General features: G+C 37.8%; 2 protein-coding genes across 3 annotated transcripts; both read right to left on the minus strand.

Annotated features, from left to right (window-relative positions):
* Positions 1–53: 53 nt before the first annotated feature.
* mkrn4 (makorin, ring finger protein, 4) lies at positions 54–6,089 on the minus strand. The gene is made up of 8 exons (XM_026937870.3): positions 5,955–6,089; positions 4,471–4,599; positions 4,105–4,388; positions 3,894–3,997; positions 2,480–2,724; positions 2,283–2,393; positions 1,179–1,296; positions 54–1,026 (listed from the first exon to the last, which is right to left on the minus strand). Exons 1-8 carry the CDS (start codon positions 6,008–6,010, stop codon positions 907–909), a joined length of 1,167 nt encoding a protein of 388 aa, XP_026793671.3. The 5' UTR covers positions 6,011–6,089; the 3' UTR covers positions 54–906.
* Positions 6,090–7,674: 1,585 nt separating this feature from the next.
* On the minus strand, positions 7,675–24,687 carry ppardb (peroxisome proliferator-activated receptor delta b). Of its 2 annotated transcripts, none has more exons than XM_026919762.3 (8): positions 24,211–24,687; positions 15,967–16,372; positions 15,046–15,197; positions 12,916–13,054; positions 12,248–12,450; positions 10,601–10,804; positions 10,184–10,427; positions 7,675–9,538 (listed from the first exon to the last, which is right to left on the minus strand). In XM_026919762.3, the coding sequence occupies exons 2-8, from the start codon at positions 16,304–16,306 to the stop codon at positions 9,291–9,293; spliced, it is 1,530 nt and encodes a 509-aa protein (XP_026775563.1). In that variant the 5' UTR covers positions 16,307–16,372; positions 24,211–24,687; the 3' UTR covers positions 7,675–9,290. The 2 variants fall into 2 exon arrangements, with proteins under 2 accessions (XP_026775563.1, XP_026775553.1); XM_026919752.3 differs by having other exon boundaries at positions 15,967–16,375.
* Between the last annotated feature and the right edge of the window lie 2,845 nt (positions 24,688–27,532).

The following is a 27,532-nucleotide window of genomic DNA, read 5'->3' on the forward strand; positions in this document are numbered from 1 at the left end:
AATAAATTTGCAAGAAATTACTGACTCCATTTCATAGAACAAACAAGAGCAAATGAGGCAAACCAAACACTTTATTATCTTATCTTTTTTTCCCCCCCATTTGAGCAAACACTTAATAAAAGTCATAAAATGTGATGCCAAGTCTTGGTGTATATTGCAGTGTTGACAGGTATAACAGTTTCCAGAAGCCAGTCAACAGGTTACATTCGAGTAATCTCAGGCTAAAGCAATGTTCAAAAATAAACAGTCAGTGTTTGGTTTAACAGGAGTAACACATGGCTCAAGTGGCTGATTTCAGGCCAGAGATGCCCAACTCTGATCCCGCTGTCCAGCACAGTTTGAATTCCCATTCAAACACAAACCTGGTAATCAAGGTGTGAGCAGGCAAACTACCAAATTATGCTGGACCCAGCTATCCAAGAGTGGAGTTGAGCACTCTGGCCTGCTTTACACAAAAATAAAACTGAAGACTTGTATCATTAAAATCTATTCTTAAAGTAACATACAAATGTGCAAATATTACTATGAGGCACTCATTGAGAAGATTCCAGTAACAGTATATAAGTAAACAAATACTAAATTCAAGTATGACAATTATTTTCAGCCTTTTTATAAAGTTACAAAATACTTTAGACCTGGTCTCCAAGAGAAAAGCAGCACTACTTTCAAAATGTTTTTCCCCTGTCCATTGAACACAAAATGCCAGTAACATCTTAAAAAGACAGATGGAGACTGAAAATTAGACAACATACAATGGCTCAAGCAGTTTAGTGCATTGGGAAGCAAGAGGTCTTTATACACCATGCTTAGAGACTGTTAATGGCACATCACAAAATTAATCAATTACACAAAGTAATGACCTCCAGGACCCAGTATCCATGAAGTATTCAAAGCTTTGCCCATGTATCAGACAAGCTCAAATTGGATAAAATCAAAGTCATCATCATCCAAAAGGGTCAGGGCAATGAGGTAGCTTAAAAGCCGCTGGTCCTCACTATCCATATCCTCCAGCAACTCCAAAGCATTCTGCATTGTTGTGTGGTAGAAACAGTAAGGTTACTAAATTTATTAAGAGTACCATAAGTACCAAGCTCAAATTACCAACACCAGTAATTCCATGCAATGTACAAACAAAGTACTGCAGCTAGTTATAGGCTACTAGAGAAAAAGAAAGTCACCTTGGGTCTAAAACATCTACGATGAGGTCTGTGCCCAGGTGGTAGCTCATGGCTAAAGATGCACTCTGATGCAAAGGGGCAGCATCCATGACGCATGAAGAAATTGCACTTTATTTTACTGTGGGATTGAAGCAGATCACACAAGTCAGTCCCTTTAGACAACATGGATATCCTGTTCTTGGTGCTTGTTCTGGTCACAGGTTTTAAATTTGCTTCAGCACAAATCTTTTCTCCAACAGAAACCAGACATTTGAAAGCTTTATTGATGCATACCATGTCTGAACAAAACAGTCATGCAGACGGAAGAGGGGAGGAGGGGGGGGGGGGGGGGATGAAATCTAGAACACATTCAATTGCAGTACATCAGCATAGGGCTGTCATTTAGGTGTAGGACTACCCCAAAGTTTTCCACTGTTTCCTTTTGTAAGACTCCACTGAAGAAAATTAGGCCTAGTATTTCATTTCTTCAGCTTTGATCATATGGCTGTGGGAACAATTCATTTATACATCTACAGTAAACTGTCCTGCTCAGGGTCATAGTGAATCCAGAGCCTATCCCAGAAACACTGAACACAAAAGCAAGAATACACCTTGGATATGGCACTAGTCCATCACAGGGCACAATGCACACGTATCACACCTAGGAGCAAATTAGGGCAGCCAAACCACATACCGACATGTTTTTGGGACAAAACCTGAGAAATTGGAGAAAATCCATGCCGGGAAACTGCAGACAGCAACCTGAGCTCAGGATTAAACTGGAGAGTCTGGAGCTGTGAGACAGCAATGCTACCCACTGTTCCAGTGCCATCTGGCATATAAAGCATACAAGACTCAGAACAGCACATCTTCAATTAAAACAATGTCTTTTTTCCACCTGGTTCAGGTTGCTGCCTGTATTACCATGAATGAACCGGACTTAGAATTTTGTCCTAGATTATTAGAGTGCGCTTGTTCAGGGACACAAGAATCTGGTTAAGCCCGTTCAGGGCAAGCCCAACCCCTTTGGAAAGCACCATAAAACCCATGTACATACCAGTTTAATACACTAGAAAAAGAGCAAGAGACAGACCAACTATTAGTTTTATGTTTTGTAAATCTTACCTGCTCTTTTCTTTAAATGAAGCAATCAATGCTTCCTTTGGCTCTCCCTCACAAACCCAGTACTTACTGGGAATGTAAAAAGAGGACTTCACTCTACACTGTGGACAGGCTCTGTTTGACCAGACATTTCTCATCAGTACATAGAAAAAGCCACCAAACATTACTAGCTGAAAGCAAAGAATGTTTTATGAGCTTACTTGATGACCTCTTCCTGAAAGTCTTTGGTCTTTCGCCAGGTCATGATGCAGCCAAGACAGAAGGCATGACTGCAGTTGGGCAGGATTCCAAAGCGCCTTTCTCGCGCTGTGCTTTTTTCATAAACCTTGTCCATGCAGATACCACAGAAGACATCTTTGCTTTGATTGTAGGCCTCAGATTGTCCCTGGTCAACTGATGCTGTTGCACCAGTCTCCAGCCCACCACTCTCCTGCAGACGGACTCCCTGAAGACAGTAAAGCCTTAGCCAATATGCACAGCAAGCAGTGTTGCCAACACTTCAGAGGGAAATAGCCAATGCATGCTCAAAGTCCATCAAATGATACCATTTGCATATTAAAACATGTTATATGAAGGAAGATTTTTCTGAGGACACTTGGAATACAACAGAATTTTACCAGAAAACATTGCAGAAAGAAGTATGTCATGACACCACTAATTTTTAATGTATTTACAAAACACTATAATTTCTATTAAGAACACACAAAATGAATCAGTGGTAATAAGTAGTTGGGGGAAAAAAAATAGCTTTCACATATGCAAGAGTGTGGCAAATTACTAGATGCCAATGAAGTATACATAATGAAAGTTTAAAATGGGGGAAGAAAACTGCCTTGGAAGGGCAAACTAAAGGTAACTAATTGAATATTTACTAAATGGAGACAAACTAACACCTTTGCTTTTTTGCAACACTTAACCTTTTAGATATAAAAGGAGAACAGCAGAGTAAAACTAGATTAATTAAAGGGCGTATTACATGTACATGAACCAATATCAGTCCAGTGCCATCAGTGCCATTAGTGTATGAGGTTGGTCAACTCCCCATCAAGATCTTTTACCTCAGTGCTTCCCTACTGTGGAATGACAAGATTGAGTGCAGAGGCAGAGCTATAGCCTGAGGGGCACAACAAATTAATAAGCCACAGAATTCAAAGAACGAGAATTTCAAAAAAAAAAAAAAAAAAAAAAAAAAGCAGACAAAAATAACCAATGGTAGCAAGTAGTGCAGAAATGGACACAAAGGAAACTGTTACTGATGCAAGAACCATCTTTCATTACATGTAAATACAAGTAAGAAAAGACTTTGAAACAAAGAAATGAAAAGTGCAGATGACAGTTGTTATCAGTGATCAGTCAACAGGCTCACACAGGAACAACTCAGTCAGGCTTTACACACTGGTGGAGAGTTGACCAAACCTGCTCTCAATTCATAACCAGCAGCTGTGATGGGAGCTGGAGAGCTGTATTGAGTGCAAGACAGATGCTAATGTCTGCTAAAACTGCAAAGCACTTTTTAAAAAAAAAAGTTGCTAAGAGTATAAGAAGTCACCAAGTTAACAAAGATAAATTACATGTCTTGAATATTGTTAGCAAACAAAAAGGACAGTTACACACCTGCTGGTCTGTTTTAGAATCAGTTTTCTCTTGAACATCAGATGCAGCATTAGCTGTGGATTCATCTGTACTACTGCAGGGTACCTGTGGCCGCAACCCCTCCTCTGCAGAACAAAAACATCCTCTGCTACACCACCAAAACTACACCCAGGAAACTCCAAACTGCATAGCTCATACTGTGCATATAGATTACAAAATAAATCCAATTTACCCTGCTGGTGAGGTATAGACCCTGCTTCCAACACAGCATGCTCTTCCTCCTCAGCAATATCTGTAGTTGGACGTTGTGAAGTCTGCTGGTAGCTTAAACTCGTGACCAATGGTTCAGACCCTCGTCGTCTCCAGCTGTATGCACCCAGCACAGGGAACAGTGAAGGCTCAGATCCCCGTCGATCAGCTGAAACATGACCTGGCAACGCAGAAGCATTAACTACAGGTGCCGAACCACGCCTGGCGCCAGAAGACCCACTGTCTGGACCAGCAATATGAAGATACCTGCAAGTCAAAAATGGAGAAAAACGACTTATCCTCAAAGATGTATAAAAGTGGACTGAACAGAAACAGAGGCACCACTCACCTGCAGGTTTCTCCAAACCAGCATCCTCCTTTCTGGAAGTACCTGCACACTTGAACTGAAGGCACTGCAGGATATTCATGCAGATAAGAGCAGTACCGACCAAACCTGCATGAGCCATTCACAAACTGCCTGAAAGACAAACATTTGGGATGACAAAGTAACAAAAAGGTTCCACAAGTTTAATATTGAACTCATAAAAAGCACCAAAGGTTTTATAGCCCACATGCTCAGAAATAAAAGTACCAAACTGTACTTTTCTTTTGTATTCTTGTACACATCTTTCACCTAAAAATATCTATAGTCCCTTTTTTTTTTGCCTAAAGCAGTACAGTTATATTTAAGGTCCAATGTACCTAAAATTTTTAAAGTCTATTATATTCACATTTCCAGGTGAAATACATCCTAAAGGTATAAAAGACTTGACAGCATCACTCCAGTGGCAAAGAAAAGTGTATTCTGTTCTGAATACTGTTCTGTATCTATGAGAGTGATGGCAGGTTTGTGGTGGCACTGAAGGGGACAGGACTGAGAAATGTCAATGTCAGATTAAAGTGCGTGTGTGCGTGTGCGTGTGTGCGTGTATCCATCCAACTCTCTCCCACACACAATGTTAACTGAACTTTATATTTAAAAAAAAAAAAAAAAAAAAAAAAAAAGTGACCTGCTTCAAGTAACAAGGTTTGCCCTTTCAAAAATCTATTATTTATACAGGTTTCACTTAATGCTACACTTTCACGGGGTATTTACGGCAAATGAAGGTTGAAGGTGTTAAGCTTACAGTGTATTTTGGGAACCCCCATCTATGGAAACATCTGTTTGCTAGTTTTCTATGCACTTTTCCAGCAAGTTGAAGAAGATACTGTTTACGAGAAACGACTTCCTAAGCGACCGTTAACAGAACTGCGGAGGCGGCGAAAGTTATATTAAAAAACGGAACTTCGTCTTTTCGAAGTAAACAATGTTTAGTGCACTAAAGCTGAAGGTGTTTGTTTACCACACGATGCGGATAGCTAGTTAATCTGCTGCGCCACAACTGGATGTAAAACATAGTTGCTAGCTAGCCAGTACAGTTAATTGCATAAAAAAAATATATTGCTCTTGTATACAAGGTTATAGATTTAAACATTACCTGCAAATTCGCCTTTCCAAATTAAAACCACGTTTACCCCAATGCCTATGCGGCACCCCACAGCCATCCATTTACAGTTTACAGCGTTAGCTTTCTATCAGGAACTACCACGAAGCTGAAACTGTGTGTATCTACCAGGTTACTCAGGAGCACCTGGTGGGGAAGCACCAAGAAGAGCTACGTCACACACAACGCTTCTTCTAACCAATCACATTCGTGAGAAAAGTTTAAACTTCTTTCTCACGACTGCCAACACTTCTCACGAAGAAACCAAAAAAAAAAAAAAACCCAAGTTAAAGAAACAACCCAGCTAACAAAGGCCTAAAGCTTAGACTAAGACTAAAAAGTTTCTTACCTACAAATACCATTACGTACTCTCTGGTCTTCTGTGACCTGTGTATTTTTCTCCATCTGGCAGACTAACGTACTCCTGAGCGTCTCACTTCTCTAATGAAATACACTCCGTATATATAATTGCTGGGCGTGGCTTCAGCCAATTAAATTAGCTTGTAAGCAATTGGTCCAATCAATCGATAGACCCGCCCATCTCGATGACGACAGCGAAGCCGCCACCTGCTGAATCTGTGGCCTAGTGACCTCTATCAATACAGGTAGCTCAGGACTAATTACTCTGACATAGCCTACTATTTAAGCACATATTTAGGGTGTGGCATTTTGGACGTATTCTGACATGCTGACGGCTCTAATAACAGAGCAGTTGGGCAGCATGTTGGTGCAGTGGGTATCTTTGCCACCTCATAGCTCCTGTGGACTCAGTTCGATCCTGAGCTTGGGTTACTGTCTGTGTGGAGTGTCTGTGCATGTCCTTGCAGGGTCTGTATAGGTTTCCTCCAGGTTCTTCAGTTTCCTCACACCTCCCAAAAACTTGTAGGTAGGTGGATGGGCTATGATAAATTACCCTGGGTGCAACTGTGTGTGCATGGCGCCCTGGGCTGAACCAGCATCCTACCCAGGACATATTCCTGCCTCATGCCCAGTGTTGCTGGAGTAGGTTCCAGACCCCCCACATCCCTATCCCAGTTACTGAGACTGAGGATGTTTCCAGTGGAAATAACTTGCAAAGAAAAGTAATGATTGTCATTTGGTCAGAAGTTTCTGTTTGAATCACAAACGGCTCCAAACTCCTCTTTAAATTGACCCTGATGGTTAGTAAGTTAAAGCTTAATATAAATAAGTACATTTAGGATAAACAAGTTACATGTATTTCAAACAGTCAGTTCAACCAACTATATTATATATATATATATATATATATATACACATACACACACACACAATGTATAATATTAATTAAAACATTTACTATGTGAATGCACAATTTTGACTGAAAATTTAATTGAAAAAAATCTGACTTATCATACCCATTCAATTGTCACTTGCACATCATAAAGCTGATCAAGACATATTAATTTAGCAACTGGCATTTTATCGGGATTTGTACATGGAGACACCAATACCGAAATAAAGGGTGTCCCAAATGTCTCCATACGTAGGGGAAATTAACACTTTTTAAGCAGAATATAACTTTATTTACAAAACACCCTCTACATGATTGCCATTTTTTGTAAACACACACAGATTCGTCTCTCCCACTCATGATGAACTGGTGTTAACACATCTGGTGTCAGGCATGTAATTGCATGTCCATCGCAACCTTGCGACAGCTTCCCGGCCATTAGAATGATTTCAATACATTTGACTTTTGTCAAAGGCATTCTTAAAGGCTATCTGAAAAAAAATATAATATAAACTAAGTATGAAGTTAAGTTTTGGAAGACATTTTACAAAAAAGTGTTAATTGCCCCTATGGTTGGAGACTTTTGGGACATCCTGTAGTTTGTACACAGTGTTTTGTACTGAAAATTAGGCAATTATCTCTGAAGCATACTAGCCTGACATACCAAGTCATAGTATTCACTTGTTAAGGCTTTGGGCTACTGATCAGAATGTTGTGAGTTCAGATCTTTAGATATGTAGTACCTTATGTCCAAGAGTCCATGCAAGTCAGGTCAACAAGTTGAAGTGATAATGGGAATCACAGAAAACAACAACAATTAAGATACTGGGCTTTAATTTAGTGTTGACTGGGTATTGAGAATTAATACCAAACAAAATACCATAAGGCTTCTATCATCATGAAAAAAGTGTTCTGGGTGGTGTGAGAAAAGCATGGCTTGAAGTGAAGTGGAGTGAAAAGTTTGTGTGTGTACATTCAGCACAGATATTTAAAAAAAGATTCCACATAACCAGATAAACATCCCATTATTTATACAGGTCATTTATATTGTGCTCTTCAGCTTTTACAGCAGCAAGTGTAATCATTTTATCACACAATAAAATCTCAAATGCCTACAAATAGGACATTAAAATCTAGTTAAAATCTAGGGAAAAATATGGAATATTCTACAGACATGAAATCAGTTGTAATGTACAACCAGTTTCATATCAATAGGGTTAAAGACTAAAGGTTCTAAACAATTTTACTTGATACTACGTATGGGCCAATACATAAGACACATGACATGATTAGGATTTGTTAAAAGACTAAATTATATATGTGTATGTTAGGGTAACTAGATCAATGAATAAACATAAATATGACTTTGCTCCAACATAGAATTAGATTGTGAGCTCTCAATTAAGAACAAATTATACTTCAGAATGGTCTGCTTTGTATATGTCCACAATCTGCATCAGAATTCACCTACACAGGACCAGAAACTAAATACTGATTTTTAGTTTAGTGATATTCTGCTATTCTACAAACTAGGTGTAATGGGTCTTTCTAACTAGTCAATTTGAAACTGCAGAACTGTTGTGCAAATCTCTACACTACTAATGGGGGAAAAATCAAGATTTGTTTTCTAAGTACAAACTATTCCTTTAAGAAACCAACTCAAGAAAGTTACATAAAGTATACCTAAATCAATTCATGAAACAGTACATAGTACTAGAGAAATGAGTTAACTCAGCAAAGTGTTTATGTTCCATATGCATATTAGATTGACTTGAAATTCAAGGTCATGGTGAATTTGACATGGCTATTTAAGTTATTTTTCAAATGTAAAGCAAGTAACTGTAGGAGAAAATAATGACAGGCAGTTACTCAACCCCTGAGTAATTCACCAAGTGAAACAGTTTCCCCACCTTTCTGATTACTTCCTAATGCTACATTATTAGACTGAGTTTGATACTTCTGGCCTTTATCAATAAATGTTAATCAGTGAATCAATTAATTAATAAAGAGAATTAGAAAGAGCCTAGAAAGTCCTGTGAAATCTTGATTTAGGTATGTGAAGCAGCCTTGAAATATGTAAAATGATACAATTACTACTACTCCAATTATTTTCATTTAAAGTCTAATTAATTGGAAACAACTGGAAAAAGGATGTCCATATAACACACATCTTATCAAAATACTGTTATATTCTGGGTGATATTAATGTGCTTTTCACCAGCTGGACACAGAGGTTGACCTTCACAAAAATCAAGATTTTTTTTTTTTTTTTGGGAAAAAACCCTGCCCCGAAGAAAAAAAGTCAGTTTTCGAACATAGTATTTGTAAAACTCCATAACTGCCAATATAAAAATTCTATGGTATCTGCAGCACCGTGGATGCCTGTGTGCAACATGTCTCTTAATTCAGTTTGAAAGTCCTAAGTCATAAGACTTAATACATGTCTTTATAGATTTCTTGTAGAAGCGGATGGAGCGAGGTCTCAGATTCAGTCTTCTTAATCATCTGGACCAGCTGAGCGTTCTCTGTGACCAACTGCCTCAGGTCAGCCATCTTCTGCAGCAGTTTGGGGAAGAGGTGGACTGACTCAGGATGGTGAGCCTGGAGGTGCTGGTCCAGAGCTTGGAGGATGCTGTCCTGAATCTGCTCGACCTGCTTCACATTCATGAGTCCGGGGCGGTCTGTATCAAGAGACAGATGATAGACACATGAGGCTTGGCTGATCATTTCTAGAAAGACAATGTTTAGAATGTACAGTCATGTGAAGAAGTAAATACACCCCATGAAAAGTTTAGACTTTTTCAACATATTTGGACATACAGATATGCAGTCATTTAAACAATGCTGAGAGAGAAAGGTGATACAATGGCACTTGATGACAAGTGGCACTTAAAATTAACATTACTTTCATCCTTTATATAATTGATATAAATTTTCTATTGTGGAAAAAGTAAGCACACCCCTACATATCACTAATATATCACAGTGTATCACTAAGTCGAATGTTCCAAATTGAAATCAGGTGCACACAAAAGGAAGAAATGGAGGGTTATGGAATGGCCTAGTCAAAGGCCAGATCTGAATCCCATTGAAATGAGTTAATTCTCAATCCAATCCCAGTAGAGCAGTATCCCTTGCCTAATATACTATACCAGTCACTAAGATTTGAACAAAATGAAGGAATAGCTTAGCAAAGTGCTAAGCTCATAATCAATTTCTGAACTTATGTTAATCTACAATTGGATGAAATTAAGATAATAGATGTTCACAAATCTACTACTACAAATGATCACATATCTGTATTGCTGTTGTGCTTAAACTCTCACCTCCACACAGTATGATGGCTGCAACAAACAGAGCCAGGTCACTATCGTCCAGCTCCAGAGCATTGAACTTCACAGCAAATTCAAACTTGGGTTCCATAATTTCACTGAAGGGTTTGCGCAGGCTACGAAGAAACTCTCTCGTCACAAAGCCCTTCCCATTGGCTACCAGGAGTCCATCTTTATTCATGAGTGATGGTAGCATTGCAAAAATGGCCTCATGGACACCATACTTTAACAAAGTTACCTAAGAGAGAAGTATAGGCATAAGAAGTGCAAAGAATATAAAGAGTGAACCTGACATGACTTTTCTATAACAGTGGAGCACTGAATTACCGTCATAACCACATACGGGGCTTTTAATAAGAATGAATCTTCTTCTCAAAACAAAAAGGTTAAAGATTACTACTACATTAATACCTGATCATTAAGGAAGAGCTCTACAAAGCCAGGGATATTTTTGGCGAACTCTGTGAGCTCTCGAACCGTTTCCACCGTGGTGCACTGGCAGCGGTAGAAGACATGCACTCCAATTTCTTTGTTTGGGGGAGCACCATTCAGCTGGTTCCAGACTAAACCATTCTCTGCTTGCCACAATGAGTCCATATCATGAATCACAAAGGGCTGCAGAAAGAGAAGATGTGCAAAGGCTGATAAATAAATAAATACAATCAGATGGGTCTAAACACAGCATCCATTATCTGTTTCAATAAGATGAATTAAACATATATTATGTTGGCAGATGAGACAACTTTCTCCTTGACTGAGATGTGATTTTGGAATACACATCTATTCGCAAAATGCACTACATGGCCAAACGTATGTAGACGCCTGACCACCTCACCCATATGTGATTCTTCCCCAAACTTTTGCCACAAATTGGAAGCACACAATTGTCTAGAATATTTTTGTATGCTGTAACATTACAATTTCTCTTCACTGGAACTAAGGGGCCCAAACCCTTTCCAGCATGACCATGCTCCTGTGCACAAAGCGATGACTATAAAGACATGGTTTGCCAAGATTGGAGTGGAAGAACTCGAGTGTTCTGCACACAGCCCTGACCTCAACCCCACTGAACACCTCTGGGATGAATTGGACCAGTGATTGCACCCCAGGCCTCCTCACCCAACATCAGTGCCTGACCTCACTAATGCTCTTGTGGCTGAAGGGGCACAAATCCCCACAGCCACGCTCAGCAAAGATATAGTTATAACAGCAAAGAGGAGACTAAATTCCAGAGAATGGGATGTTCAAAAAGCACATAATGGTATGATGGTAAGGTGACCACAAACTTTTGGCCATATAGTGTGCATTCAGTTTATGTTTGGCATCATTAATATAGTTTCTAGTAATGATGGCAGATATAATTTCTCTATTAGTTTATACACACATGACCTATTCTAATTTTAGAAAATTGACAGTATTGCATTTTTTTTTAATTTAAACATATGAGTACCACCCCTAGAACGGTTACAGTGACTAGGGATTTTTAAGTTATTTTAGTATAACATACAGATGGAGCAAAAAAGTTCAACCTGAACAAGTTCTAATTTGTCCTTGGTGTTATGACCCCTAATAAATACAGTTTATTAAAATAAACACAAACAAATACAAAATACAAAAAGATACACAAATTTACAGCAAATGTTTTTTTCTCTGAACTTCCATAAATAACAGTCTCTCAGACTGTTACACTGCTGCATTGTTGTAGGAGTTAATTTTTCATGATTATGAAATTTCAAGACTATTGGACAATAAAGAATGTACTATGGCAAAATCTACATAAATAAATAATGCACTATTCTGTACTAAATTTTGTCATCCACGTTTTAGCAAGAGTGGCTCAATTACAGCTTCACCAAATATTACTGTGCTACATAAAACATTGTTACAAATAGTTTAGAGATTAAAGTTCTGGACTGAGAATAATATGATTGTGAAATCTACTGAGTAATGATCATGTTTATGATTTAGTAGTAACTGTTACATCCTTTACACAGACACGAATTCTTTGACTCGTCAAACACAAACATGCTTCAGTGTGTAGGTAAAGGATGGAAATACCGGGGTGCAGTTGGTTTTTCCAGTGAGGATGCTTCGTGCCTTCTTCTTGGTCATATTGAGGTTTTTCAAGTAGGCTGAGTTGACATGCTTTGCCAAAGTTTTGAGATCAGAGCCTCCAGGGCTCAGCAGACTCTTCTCTCCTGCTAGCAGTCCTGCCACCAGCTTCTTCTTCTCTGCCTCTGGCATACGGCCATAACGAATAGCTGTGGAGTTACAGGATATAATTTATTTAGATTTTGACTTCCAGCATGTTCCTAAGCTCAAGTATGTTGCAAGAACTGGCAGCAAATAACAAAAATAATAATTGAAAAAAGCCTTAATCCTCATGTTTTACTGATATTGCCTTTTACTTGCTCACTGTTTGAGGCCTCAGACAAAATTACTGCATGTATTAAAGTAATAATTTAAAAACCAACTATTTTTTATAGCTGCTTTTATTCTGACACAAAGTACGTGAGCACATTTCATTAAAGTGATGAAACTCCTAAGTAACTGAGAAACATCACTACTATGCAAAGTATGTAACATAAAATGTGCAAGAGAATTTTCCCACAAGGCAAATGATCAAGCTTCTCTTCTCTTCTCATGTTCAAATATGAAACTAAAATTATATGTTGAAATTGTTGAGCTCTTATCTTTGGCTTTTAATGTGACTGCACAAATCTCACCATCATGGGACATGCCGAGAGCCAGACACTTCTGGAAGCGGCAGTACTGGCATTTATTGCGATTCTTCTTTTGGATTCGACAGGTCCGTTCACAGCGCTCATACTCTAGCTTCATACGAATGGTGCGTCTGAAAAACCCCTTGAAATCAGAAAATAATGCACCTTTAAGTGTAATCATATATAAATCTGAATACTTGTTTAAAAGTTTCATTTTCTTCAATCTAAATAAACATGTACAGTCCCCTCTGAAAGTATTGGAATGGCAAGGCCAATTCTTTTGCTTTTGCTATACACTAAAGATATTTAGGCTTGAGATCAAAAGATGAATATGAGACGATAGATCAGAATTTCATTTCTTTCATTTCTTTCCTTTCCTCATATTTACATCAAGATTTGTTAAACAACATAGAAAATTTAACTTTTTTATCCCATCCATTCTTCAAGTGATCAAAATATTGGAACATGTGACTGACAGGTGTTTCTTGTAACCCAGAGTTCAAACCCAGAGTAGACATTGAGAGCTATTAACTGTTTAAACAATCAATATAACAGGGCACACCTGGGTAACAAGAATCAATCAGAGCCATTGCACAAGCATAGCCAATTGCGCTTAGCCAATACAACAATTTGAAATGTCCTGAAAAAGTAAGAAACCACTGGTGTAATATCAACCAGACATCAAGCAGGTCAGCCAAGGAAAACAAGCTCATGACAGAAACATTTTGAGAACTATGAAGAAAAACCCAAAAACAACAGTCAGTGACCTGACCAGAAGGTATCGCAATCCAGACTTTGAGAAGAGCAGAAGTATAGAGGCCATACCACAAGATGCAACCCACTCATGAGCAGTAAGAATCAGAAGTCCAGACTGGAATTCACAAATACAGAGATGAGCCACAAAAGTTCTGGAACCAAGATTAACCTCTACAAAAGCGATGGAAAGGGCAAAGTGTGGAGAAAGAAAGGATCTGTTCATGATCCAAAACATACAAGCTCATTGGTCAAGCATGGTGGAGGTAGTGTCATGGCTTGGGCTTGCAGGTAACTCATGATGGTAGCAGCAGAATGAATTCAGAGGTCTACAGAAACATCCTGTCTGCCAATTTACAGAGAAATGCATCCAATCTAATTAGGAGGAACTTCGTCATACAGAAAGACTATGACCAAAAACACACTGCCAACACAACAAAGGAGGTTTACTCACTTTTTTAAACACACTGCTATTATTTTGGACACAACTGTATATATATATCCCACCTTGTTAGAAAGTTGGGGTCAGAGCACAGGGTGAGCCATGATACACCGCCCTGAAGAAGAGAAGGTTAAGGGCCTTGCTCAAGGGCCCAACAGTGGCAGCTTGGCAGTGTTGGGGCTTGAACCCCCAACTGTCTGATCTGTAACCCAGAGCCTTAACTGCTGAGCCACCACTGCCATCAATCTAGATGTAAATATCTAGAGCTAACACATCTAGAAATTCTGATCTATTGTCTCACATTCATCTTTTGATCTCAAACCCAAATCTTCAGTGTACAGCAAAAACAGAAGAGGAGGGGACTGTGTGCATGTCAATGCACAATATAAGGAAATATACATATGTCATGCCGAGTGACAGCATTAACATAGATTTATTTTCTGGTTGCCATAGCTGTCTCTATAGCCATTGATGCTTAAAGTCCCCATTATATCTAAAAGCCCAGCAATAGATTGTCAGTGAATTATGAAAAATTCACTTTACTATGAAACATCCAACCCAAAACATTTTGTTAGGTATGTCCTGACCTCAAAAATGACCTATAAAATATTAATGACTGGAATCCAGCATGGGGTGCATGCAGTGTGATAATTTATCAGCACTCTAACATGAACTCTAACCCTGCATCCACACTAGTGAGCATCAGTTCCCTTGTGTCGCTTGTAGTTTGCAGGCATGAACTAATTGCAGTTCGGAACTAAAGTTGTGGCGGGGGGGGGCGGGGACAGGGGCGTGTTGTACCACACGTGCCCTTTGATTGTTCTGAGGAATCATCCGAGCCAGTGGTTTAGATTTGTCACTTTATAGAAAGTTGTGAACATCTCAACTCGCATGTTTCTAATCCTAAAACTTGAGTAGCAGAGAGATCAAGCAGGTACCTTGCAGCCCTCGCAGGCGTGTACACCGTAGTGGAACCCCGAAGCTTTGTCCCCACATATCTTGCACTCCACGTTTAGTCCTGTAGCTTCTGACTCATCTCGGCCCAACTTTAAATGATCAGACAACGAGAGAGTGGAGCTCTGCAGCAGCTCTGAGACATACAATGAAGAAAAAAAATGTTGTAATACTATGAATATTGATAGTAGTGTGTGAGCATTTACGACGACAAGTCTATGCAAAAGGTATTTTCGCTATCTAAGCATCTTGAACAAACATACAAAACCTAGCCATTCTATATACCGTACTCCTAATTCGATAGTGACAGGATACGTTAATTATTCAAATCAGTTGGAGTAGTAGCTGGGTTTAACATACATGGCTGTATTGGATGGTGACAATTAATACTGGCTTAACATAGTGGAAAATAGCTAACTATGACAGACGCAGTTTTGTATTAATGTTGTAGTCTGAGCAACAGCCCAGTAAGCCAAACAAACTGGGTTTTCAAATGAATTTACCAAAAAAAAAAAAAAAAAAAAAAAAAAAGGCCTTCAGCCAATGAATAAGTGTTTCCCTAAGAAATCTTCTGATTGCTTATCCATCAGGAAAATGACTGGAAAAGATTTGTAAAAACTACAAATCACACATAGGAAAAAGCGAGTTTCTTCAGTTGTAACTCCACGAAACCTAAATGCTTACTGCACAGATTCAAATTTGTAAATAATGCAAGTTTGTAAATAATTAAACCTGGTACCTGCAAGGGAATGTTATTAGCAAAGAATGGGAATGTTTTCTTCTATAATATGTTTGAATGAAAGTACATTGCTGCAAATAAATGGAATAATTTTGAAACAAAATAGTTCTTTGTTTAAATTACATGGTTTGCTGTTGGCTAATTGACTTAACTGACACTTATTTACCTGGACATGTGCTGGTTGTTACAGTAGCACTGCTGTTGTTCTGTGGTTTATCCTTTTCAGCTTCCTCCCCATTCTGAACACATGGATTGTCCACGGTCTCTTTACTTTCCCCTTCCTCACCCAAGGCAGAGCCGAGCTCCTGCAGCTCAGAGGAGGTTAATTCTTCTTCCTGAACCATTAACCAGGTTGTGTCCTCAGTAATGTGAGGAAAGTTGAGATCAGGCTGCGATGAACTTTCATCTTCAGTAAGCCCGTCCAAAGGTACAACACTCTGCACGACGGTCAGCTCTGTCAGACTGCCACTCTTCCCCATAGAAGCTTCTCGCTCTACTCCCTCCATGGCTTTTCGTCAGCCTGCCAGCTAAAGTTTGCATCACTCCATCATGCAGCTATTATGGCTACCCTGCTGCTGAGATGAGAAATGAAAGGGACCACTGTTAACCGGCATATAACCAGCATACATAATAAGATTATTCGTTTGATAAGAAATACACAACATACAGTACATATTTAAGAAATTATAATGTTATGAGACAGTCAGTGCTGGCACATTCTTTTGTCCCACAAATGATGAACTGATAATTGCAGGCCCACAACAGGATAGATTAATATACAACACTATATAATTAATACATACAGTGGCCTGCATAAGAATTCACTCCCTGGAACTTTTCCACATTTTGTATTACTAGAACTTGGAATCAGTTCACAAATAAAAAAATATTAAAGACTGTGGGCATTTTTTATTTTTAATAGTGCAGGTCACAACGCTTTCATCACTCCATTAACTCGCAATTAAACATTTGCAATGTGAAAACAATGACGTGAGAAACAACACACAGAATAGCCAAAGACTTTATGCCATTACGTTTTTAGGAATTAATGGACTCAGCCATTTTGTCTGTTTAGTATTTGAGCTGTGAAAATGACCAAAATACAAACAGTGTCTACTGGCAAATAACTAACTGTAAATAACTCTGGATCATCCCCCCCTCCTCAGTGACTAGGTAAGGTCAGCCAGCAACCAGTGACGCAGATGGTTTTTGAACACAGGAATGTAACAGCACAAAAAAGCCTGAGGGCTCATAAAGTCATCTGAAGTGTTACAGTATCTTAAAAAAATTAATTAAACTCTACACTGACCAGAGAACTGAACACATTACTCTAAATTATTTTCATGAATGAGGAAGAAAAAGAAAATCACTTGTAACCACTGTCTGAGGTTTCTGTGTGATTGACTAGATTTTTGTAAATTAGCATAAATAAATTTTTTAAAAATTAGCTGCAGGCAGACTACTGGTATGAAGAGTAAAGCAAAAACAATTAGGTTTTTTTTTTTTTTTTTCTTTTTTGGGAGATCTGCCTCGCCACTTATCACTATATCACATTCTGAGACATAGCCCATTCCAGCCAGGCCAAAAAACAGACCATGGGAGCTTTTCTTGATTTTTGATAATAATGGTGTAGAAAGTAATGCCCCTCCTACACTGTGGAGGTGTAATACAGTTTTTCCCCCAACATCCACAAAATTGGCGTAATACAGTATCACCACTGCCAAGTCAAGGATGTTTACTTCAGTATTCAGTATCAGTATCTGTAATATAACTTTAGACTCACTCACCCAATTAACGAAAAACTGTGAAAGCTTTTAGGAACATGTAGCCAGACTAATTTTTCTTCCCATCCTTTAATCAAAAGAGGTGTTTCAGTAAAGAAGAGAGATGGAATAACCAAGATAATGAGGAGCTACAATTTTTTACATTTTTGTTTCTGACATTCATATGGCTCTGAACACTGTAGAAAGAGGATGTGATTAACTGTTTTTTTCATCATTTTTAGGTTAAACCATTGTGTGGTATTGTGTAATCATATGTCACACAATTCCAGTTAATCTGCCGCATAATTCCAGTTAACCGTAGCTTACTATTTTTTTGGCCCCTCCCATCTAGCCACACATCCAATTACATAAAAATTTTGTCAAATAATTAGGGGGGAAAAGTACCGTTATTATTTGTGCGAGGTGTTGAAGTGTGTTTTTAGCTGGGGTGAATTTGGCACCATGTCAAATCTAACTCATGAAAACATGGAATAATAGCTTATTGTTTGATTCTGGGCAAATCACTGAAATACTTTGGTTTTCTAATTAATCCACCTTCTGAAGCAGTGCAGCTTCTAAAGACTGTCCAGTTAATCTGCATTTTGCCACAGAACTCACAGTCACCAGGAGCTACACAGCCGAGCCTGCCATTCCTGTTTGTTAACAAAACTCCTGTTACTCAGAAATGAAATGAAAGCTCCTGCTCTTATAGCCACTTACGTTTTAACTTAAAGCAAACAAATCCAAAAGCTCTCCATGGAAACTGCTCACTAAGATTCAACTAAACTTACATATTCAGTGGAATGTACAAATTTAAGGTTATGATTTATATTATTACGACCAAATCAATGAATCTGTGGCTAAGCTGTAGATTTGCCCTATACTATCACGATGTAGGGAAATGTGATAACTCTGCAACTAAATTCCAAGCAGCACTAGATATAGAGTACAGAAATAACACAAAGTAGTCACGAGAAAAATGGAAGCTGAACCCAGATTGAGATCCATGTAATCCATGGAATTTTTGATAAGAAGATTATTAGGCCGTCATGTAAGAATGTGTGCTAAACATACCAGCAATTTTATTCAAATGTATTTAGGTTTGTAGCCTATTGCATAAGGAAACCTGTAGAGCAGTACAGAGGAATAAATGTATAGTAAAAGCATCTGTTCAGACTTGTCAGTAACCAGTCATGCTAGTTCTCAGATAAACTAACAGTACTGAAGTGTGTTGGAGCACAGAATCACCTACACAATGAAAGCACATAAATCATTCTTTCTAAGGATGATGGGAATACACTTGTACCTAGTCATGTACCTCAAAATTTATGACAGCTTAACTTCATTATACTTAATAACTAATAATAATATTATAATAATACCCCCTCATCAATACTCATCTTGGTATGCTTTTGTTTAATTTTTTTTTTTTTTATTACGATGTGCAATGTGGAATAAATATAGGATTTATTTATCTTATGTAGTGTGTTATGTTTTTTTTTTTGACAAAGCACTTTGGGACATGAACAGCTGATAAGCATACCGCTCACGTCAGGCACAATTACAACTTTTAAGCGAAACTATAAGTGAAAATACTTACAGCATCTATTACTTTCTCAATGAATAGAGCTTGTACTTCAGTGGGGGTGTTAAATACCTCCGAACTCACCTCATGCCTGAACATGTGGACGTGCTTTTGTTAGTAAAGCATGTAGTATCAGACAGAACCACACAAAGTTTAGCAGCATTCTATGCTGTTGGTTTATTTTGCATTTAATGCATTTAAAAACTTGATGTTTACTCTGGTTATTTGATATATTACATAACACACAGTTCTGTACTTTACTGATACTGTATAATTGAATGAGACTGTACAAGCCAGAAAGTCAGAAGTCAATCTGCTATCACACTGTTTAACTTTTATCTTAAATCTGAACGTGCAATATCATACCATCTAGTGAAAGTATGGGTCCAATATACTAACTGTTTGGTTGCTGTATTTGTTGATCCATAAGCCTGACCTATTTACAGTATCTTGTACAATTTATTTCTACACCTATTTCTATTTTCTAAACTAGTGTGGCTGCTGTAATAAAGCATTTTCCCATACAGAGCCAATAAAAAGTGTGTGTGTGTGTGTGTGTACACATCTGTGTGGCATTTTAAAAAAATAGCAAAAGAATGGTTTAAATGTTCAAATAGTCATCAAACCCATAGTTGTATATATGCTGTGGCAGGTTTAGCTGTGCTGCTGTTTTTACACAGTCATCCATGTAACTCATTTCTGTGTGTAATACACAGACACATAAATAGGAATAAACTGACAGCTGAGTATATTTATTGTCACACATATGCTTCAATCGTTGTTATTCTATCCATATGTTTACAGAGAGGATGGAAAGTAAAGGACATTGATGCATATACAAAGAAACACAGGGCCTAGGTGAAGAGAAATACTGCAATAAAATAAGGTAAGGTTATGTATGGAATTTTTAGTGCGACAACCATGAATACAATGTGAAGACACTATCATCTCTCTGATTTATACAGCAATTACTTATCCCATGCAAATCAATCATAATTACTACAGATGTCCTCTGGCAACATTTATGAACTTTCTGTCTTATCCCACAGAAAGAAGAATAATTAGAGGATTTGATCTTTTTGTTTCCAGTTGTTATATATATATATATATATATATATATATATATATATATATATATATATATATATATATGAATAGATTTTTGTACAAAGATTTCATAACATACAATATATTTCCTTTATTTGTCACCACCAGCTTGTATGCTTTTATAAGGTCAATTAATACCGTAATATTTTTAGTCTAGGTTATCACACTGTGAAAACTGCAAACCGTAACACCCCTAGCTACCACTTGGACTCTGAACAGATGAGACGCATGGAGAAACACATGCTACTTTGTCCAATCGTCTTCATCTAAATAATTTATATAAGTGAGTGTGACTGGACAAACTGCAGTAGAGGATCTGCTATATAAGCTGCGAAGGTTCATGTTTTGAAAACAGCCTTGCTGACCTACAGCCAGATTTTTTTTTCCATACAGTGAGGGGGAAAAAGTATTGGCACACTTTTGTTTTTGTTCTTTAATATTAATGTCTTTTTATGTTGCATGTTTTTTCATACTGCAAATATGAACAAAAAAAGTATGTATTTAAAATACTCATAAAAAAAGATATGTTCAAAAAACAAAATTGACAGAGAAAAGAGTATTCAGACACTACAAATTACTACAAAGTACGTGCTGCATAGCTGCTACAGCTTCGAGACTTCTACGGTAAGATGTAATTGGCTTTATTGCTGCATTGTGGTTCAGTCCTGACCCATTCTTCTTTGCAAATCATCTTCAATTCCCCAAGGTTATGAGGGTCCCTCTAATAGATTCACAATTTCAAAATATTCAGTAAATTTTTAATGGAATTCAAGTCAGTAGATTGGCTAGACCATGCAAGGCCTTCTTGAATTATTTTAGCTGTAAGTTGGGCTTGTTGTCTTATTGAAACATCCATCTTCTCCCTAGATTCACTTTCTTGGCCAGTGAGATACACTATATGACCAAAAATTTGTGGACACCTGACTATAACATTCATACAGCATGTGCTTGTTGAACATCCCATTCGGGATTTAGTCCCAATTTGCTGTTATCCTCCACTCTTCTGGGAAGGCTTTCCACTAGATTTTGGAGCGCGGCTGTGGTGAGTTGCCCATTGAGCCACAAGAGCATTAGTGAGGTCAGGTACTGATGTTGGGTGAGGAGACCTGGGGGCAGTCACCATTCCAGCTCATCCCAAAGGTGCTCAGTGGGGTTGAGGTCAGGGCTCTGTACAGGCCGCTCGAGTTCTACCACTCCAACCTTGGCAAAACATGTCTTCATGTGATAATGACAATGTGCACAGGGGCACTGTCATGCTGGAACAGGTTTGTGCCCCATAGTTCCAGTGAAGGGAAATTGTAATGTTATAGCATACAAAGACATTCTATACAATTGTGTGCTTCCAAATTTGTGGCACCAGTTTGGGGAAGAACCACACATGGGTGTGATGGTCAGGTGTCCGCAAACTTTTGGCTATATAGTGTATATGCAGTATTCGTGGTGCCTTGTAAGTGGTAATTAGCAACCTGTAATGACGGTCACTTGCCACCTTGGCACGTTTGACATACTAATTGGGAAAAAAAACATGGACACCTCCATGAAAGCATGTCTTTTTTTTTTTGCTCTATCAGACCATGTAAAGCTCATAAAAGGCTACTTTAACTGCATTTTACATTTACAGGCCTGAGTGGCTATTTGTGCAACGTTTCGAATGAAATTGCAGTGCAGCAACAAGAGAGTAGCGTTAGCAACTTGTAACGTCGTCACTCTAAAATTGATGATTACCTTCTCAAAACAGTGATTAGTATGGTCAATGTTATGGATGTAACCAAGTACTGTCAGGATATTAATTGCCCCAAAGCCAATACTGCTATAAACTAATCTAAAAGTAGAGATGGGGTACTTTACACTACTCATAGTGTGCGCGACCATGTTGATTTGATGTCACTCCATAAATGAGAAAGGAACTGGTAGTTGAGAAGACTACTCAAAGTTGATGAGTTGAAATTTCAATCTGAGGGGGTTTTCTGTGGCTTTTATAGATTGGAGGAGGGGAATTACAAGTTTGCAGAGAAGCAGCCCCATATCATGATGCTCTCACCTCTGTACCATACACTGTGGGTATGGCGTTCTTGGGATAATACCCACAACCCTTCTTTCTCCAAACATGATGAGCTGAATTATGGCCAAAGAGTTCTATTTTTCTGTTTTGCCTAACCAGAGTGTATTGTTCCATTTGAGTGCTGATTCATCTAAATGCTTTTAGACATGCATCACTGTGCTTCTTTTTTATTAGCACCGGAGGTTTGCATTGTGTGTAGGAATGAAGATGACTGCAGTGCAGTTCTTTGCTTATTGTTCTCTATGTAACTGTCATTCTTGCCGCTTTCAGTTCATCCTTCAGCTCTTTTTGAATGACTGCTGGCTTCTCTCTTCCCTTGCTTATCATTATTTTAACAGCATGTTGTGAAATCTTGCATGGTGCACCTGTCAAGGGAGGTTAATAATGTTGTTTAATAATGTTGTCCCTGAGAACTCTAGGAAGCTCCTTCACCTTCAACCTACTGGTTGCGTGAACGTCTTTTATAATGCAAAAAGGTGCAGTTTTTTTTTTTTAAATATAGTGTCTGAATACTTTTTCTCTATCAATCTTGTTTTTTAAACATATCTTATTTATGCTTATGAATACATACCTTTTTATTCATATTTACAAGTAAAAAGACAAAAGATATGCGTGTAAATTTGAAATGGATATACTGTATACAGAGGGAAAAAAATAACAAAAACAGTGTTGTGAAAAAAGAGTTTGAATACTCATTTCCCCTCACAGTATGTTGATTGGCTCTGCTACAGTATTTTTTTTCCCCAAGAACTCAGTTCGTTTCACTGAAATACTTTACTGGGTCTGAATCTGGATTGCTGTCTGCCAGTTGATGACTGCTGGTCTAGGCAATATAACTGTGTGTGTGATGTAGACATGATCATACACAGAAGCAAAGATACAAAAATAAAAAATCCTAACTTATTCTATGTGAGCATGATCAACCCCTATTTAAACATATCCATACCTTGGCATAGCTGGGTTTAGCTTGTATTATGTAAACAATACGAAATAACATTCAAATGTAAGGAAGTACTGAAAAATAGGCCATTTCTGCATGCACTGTATACAAATATATTGTGAAGTCCTACTTCCATGTATTATATGGATTTAGTGCAAAGCGTTTAAACAAAGATCTTTACTACTATCTACTGCAACCTGAGACAACAGCATTGCCACAAACCTTTCCTACAATGTTTAAAAATAAAAATTCAATGACAAGGCTGCCACACTGTTGTTGTTGATGATGAGGTGTCCCAAACCCAGCATTGTCTCTTAGTAAAACTGGGGGTCTGTTACGGAGAATAACACTGCTGCTGAAACAACACTACCAGTTTGCACTAAAATCAGAGGCTGGATTTATGATAGGACAAACATGCTAGCTACTAGTAAACTCGAAAATGTATTACCCAGCAAAACTGAAAGTCACGAAACCTAGCGTGAGAATTATACCCAAGAGCAAACCACAGGCATAATCACATTATGTAGCTAGCTGTGCTGATTTTGTAGTTTTAACTTCGCCTAACCATTTATTTCTATACTTCTGTGAAGCAGCCGTTTTGCCAAATATGTTTTTTTTGTTTGTTTGTTTGCTATTCTAGTTCACTTAAGCTACTTTCAGCTACAAAGCAGGGCTAGCTAACATCGCTTCCTAAGCGTCTGTCAGGAGAAAACCGCAAACAAGCACAGAAAAACAACTTGACTTAACTAGCTAGCTAGCTGCCCAGCTAGCGCTGTATGGTCCAAATCATACTGAGAGAAAACTTAAGTGTGTCAAGAAATACTAAACTAAGTTATCTATAGCCTGAGCTACGCAGCATACTAGTGATTAAGCTGCCCAAAGTTATTGTGTTTTGTTTTCTAACTTGCCGGAACAACACAAACATCCACGTCGTTAGTCATCAGCAGTCCTACCTGCTGTTCCTGCTGTGTTTGGTCTCGATTAAGGCTCCCAGGACGAAGGATGAGTGACCAACTTTCTTTTTCTGTAGATATCAACTATTTCCAAGCAGCAGCCATCTATACGTAGCGGTCGCATGACCAGAGAATAAGTAGTTTAAGTAGTCTTTTTCTGGTTGACCATCACATTGCTTCAGTCCACAGTATCCGATTTGTCTCTTTACATGGTAGCCTGCTGCTAGCTAGCTAAGCTAATGCGCGTCGCCCTTTTAGAGGTACAAACTTATTAACACATAGATACTAATCCGCTGTTATTTTTTCTATTCGACTTGACCTTCTGTTAGAGAGAGGGGAGCTAAAAATCGTTGATAAAGTATCCAAGTAAACTTTGGCTAAATCCTGCTTTGATTGCTCACAGGACTGACAGCAAACCCACACATACACTGCGCGTCAAGCGTGGCGTGACGGAGACGTGCGGAGCCTGGGCGTGGCCTGATGACGTGCCTTACCGGTTATTTATTATTATTATTATTATGATTATTATTATTATTATTATTAGCAGTAGTAGCAGTCGACTGTTTAATATATCACATTACTATTTAGTATGGTTGGTATTTTACACATTATTATTTTAGAGGAATCACGCATTATTTGCAGATTACTTTAGTGAAATATTGCCTGCGTTTAGAATAATTTCACCAACAAGGAGAAGTCGTAGTGGACTGTTTGTATAAATACATTTATTTTTGAGGAGTGAATCACTGTCAATAAGATGAAATGTTTATGATATTGTTTAGATAATGATTATTAATTATACTGTAGGTTAACTACCAGCAATTTAAGATGCGACTGTCGTGCCCCAGTTCAACATCATGTATGTAGTTAAATCAAATATCTTAAAGACAAATGAAAGTGTACGTTAGTCTAGGCAGACGTTAATCGGTATTTTGACATGCTAAAGCACGCAGTTATTAGTGTTGTGGTCCTCGAGACTGGTCTTAGTCTTACACCAAATCAGTGGTCTCGGTCTTGTCTCGGTTTCGGCCTCGAAATATTGTTTCCACACCACCTGAGACCATAACATCATCTCCATGAACAAGTACTTTGTAATGTTCCCGTTACAGTACAAAATGTAAATGTCCATCTCAGCATGTGGAGTGATATAGCGCCTATACTTTCCTAAATAGTTCATCTTCGTATGGTTAAAATAATATAGCACACGTATTTATAATGCACAGCTGTATTTAGTCTCAAAAAGCTGTATGAGCCAAAACCAATTCTAGTTTTTAATGCATTTTATTTACCTATTGTGTGCTTAAATCAAAGAAACTGTGCTTTGATTTGCAAATCTTCACATGTGCTGATAAACCATCGTTGTCATGGCATTTGATTGACCTCAGGCATGCTCCCTAACCTGTCTACCCCACCTGGGGCAGTGGTAGCTCAGTGGTTAAGACGTTGGGATTCTGATCAGAAGGTTGTGAGTTCAAATCCCAGCACCGCTAAGCTGCCAGTGCTGGGCCCTTGAGCAAGGCCCTTAACTGAGATGAATGTAAGTCGCTATGGATAAGGGCGTCTACCAAATGCCGTAAATGTAAGATATGTGCTTTATGTAGCAGTGATATAAAACAGGATTACACTGCAGCCCTTTCTAGAAGAATGGCCCATGCTTTACATGTCCTGTGTACTTATTTGTACATAGTAATAATAATAATAATTATACCAAAGTAGATGGATTATTTTAGTTAATAACAGAAATTTCATGTCAGGTTAGGAAGATACTATAACCAGCAAATTACCACATGTGAGGGTCTGGTCTCAGTTTTGACATGGACTCGGCCATGTGTGGTGTTGGTCTCGTCTTGGTCTTCACTGGCTTTGGGCTTTGTTTTGACTCGGTCTTGGCTAAGGTGGTCTTGAACACAACACTAACTATACATTTGAAGGATGGGGATTTGTTGGATTGTCTTATGCCACCGCCTGGTGTCGCCCCGGCCGTACTGTATTTGCCTAGATTTATGTGAACAATCCCTGCAGCATCCAGAAACAGCAAAGCTGCGCTCGATTTGCCTCGTAAACAGTAATTCGCAGATCGTAATGACGTCATACGAAATGCTGGGAAATTGTCGTTGTTTGTTAGCAACCAGCTAGCCAGCTAACTGTGATGAATACAGCGAACTGTATAGTCAGTGTTATAGAGTTAACAAGCGAATATGTCTGTATGTTGATTGGTCTAAATCAAATACTTGTATGTACAGCATAACTCATTTAAAAGTAAGAAGAATTATTTTGTTTCTGATGCTGATGCTGTTTCTGATGACAAGTTGAACTGATAATAAAAAGTGTAGGACTCTAACTTTATTTGACGACCATTTTTCCCTTTTCTTTTTCTTAACTTATTGATGACATGATGTAGGAAAAGTGGCATAACGAATCTACACATAGATAAATAGAACTGTGTTGTGATTAAACACAGAATAAACATCAGTTAAAACATTACTTCAGCACATTTAAATGCTTGTTTTAGTCTGTAAAAATCTAGTATTACTTCTCATATATATATATATATATATATATATATATATATATATATATATATATATATATATATATATATATTATTTATTTATTTTTTTTTTGAAAAGTCTTGCACATTTTAATGGACTTTTATTCAAGGTTTGTTTGTGCCCATGCTGTTTCTGATGACAAGTTGAACTGATAATAAAAAGTGTAGGACTCTAACTTTATTTGACGACCATTTTTCCCTTTTCTTTTTCTTAACTTATTGATGACATGATGTAGGAAAAGTGGCATAACGAATCTACACATAGATAAATAGAACTGTGTTGTGATTAAACACAGAATAAACATCAGTTAAAACATTACTTCAGCACATTTAAATGCTTGTTTTAGTCTGTAAAAATCTAGTATTACTTCTCATATATATATATATATATATATATATATATATATATATATATATATATATATATATATATATATATATATATTATTTATTTATTTTTTTTTTGAAAAGTCTTGCACATTTTAATGGACTTTTATTCAAGGTTTGTTTGTGCCCTTTGGTTCTAACTAATGAAATATTATTAATTTTGTATTATTTCTTTTGATTATTAGATCATTTATTTTTCTGGTATTTTTCTTGGGAGAGGTGGAGCATTTATACTGTATGCTTACATCACATACTACAGTAAAATTACTTCTCCATAAGAAACGTGTGTTGATTTCGAAGCCTCCTATCTCCTCGTTCATTGATTCCTCTACGTACATTTTAAAAGTCTAGCTGATGTCTCCTTGGTTCCTTGATGTTTTGGCC

Source organism: Pangasianodon hypophthalmus, chromosome 8 (genome assembly GCF_027358585.1).
Source record: "Pangasianodon hypophthalmus isolate fPanHyp1 chromosome 8, fPanHyp1.pri, whole genome shotgun sequence".
Lineage (NCBI taxonomy): Eukaryota > Metazoa > Chordata > Actinopteri > Siluriformes > Pangasiidae > Pangasianodon > Pangasianodon hypophthalmus.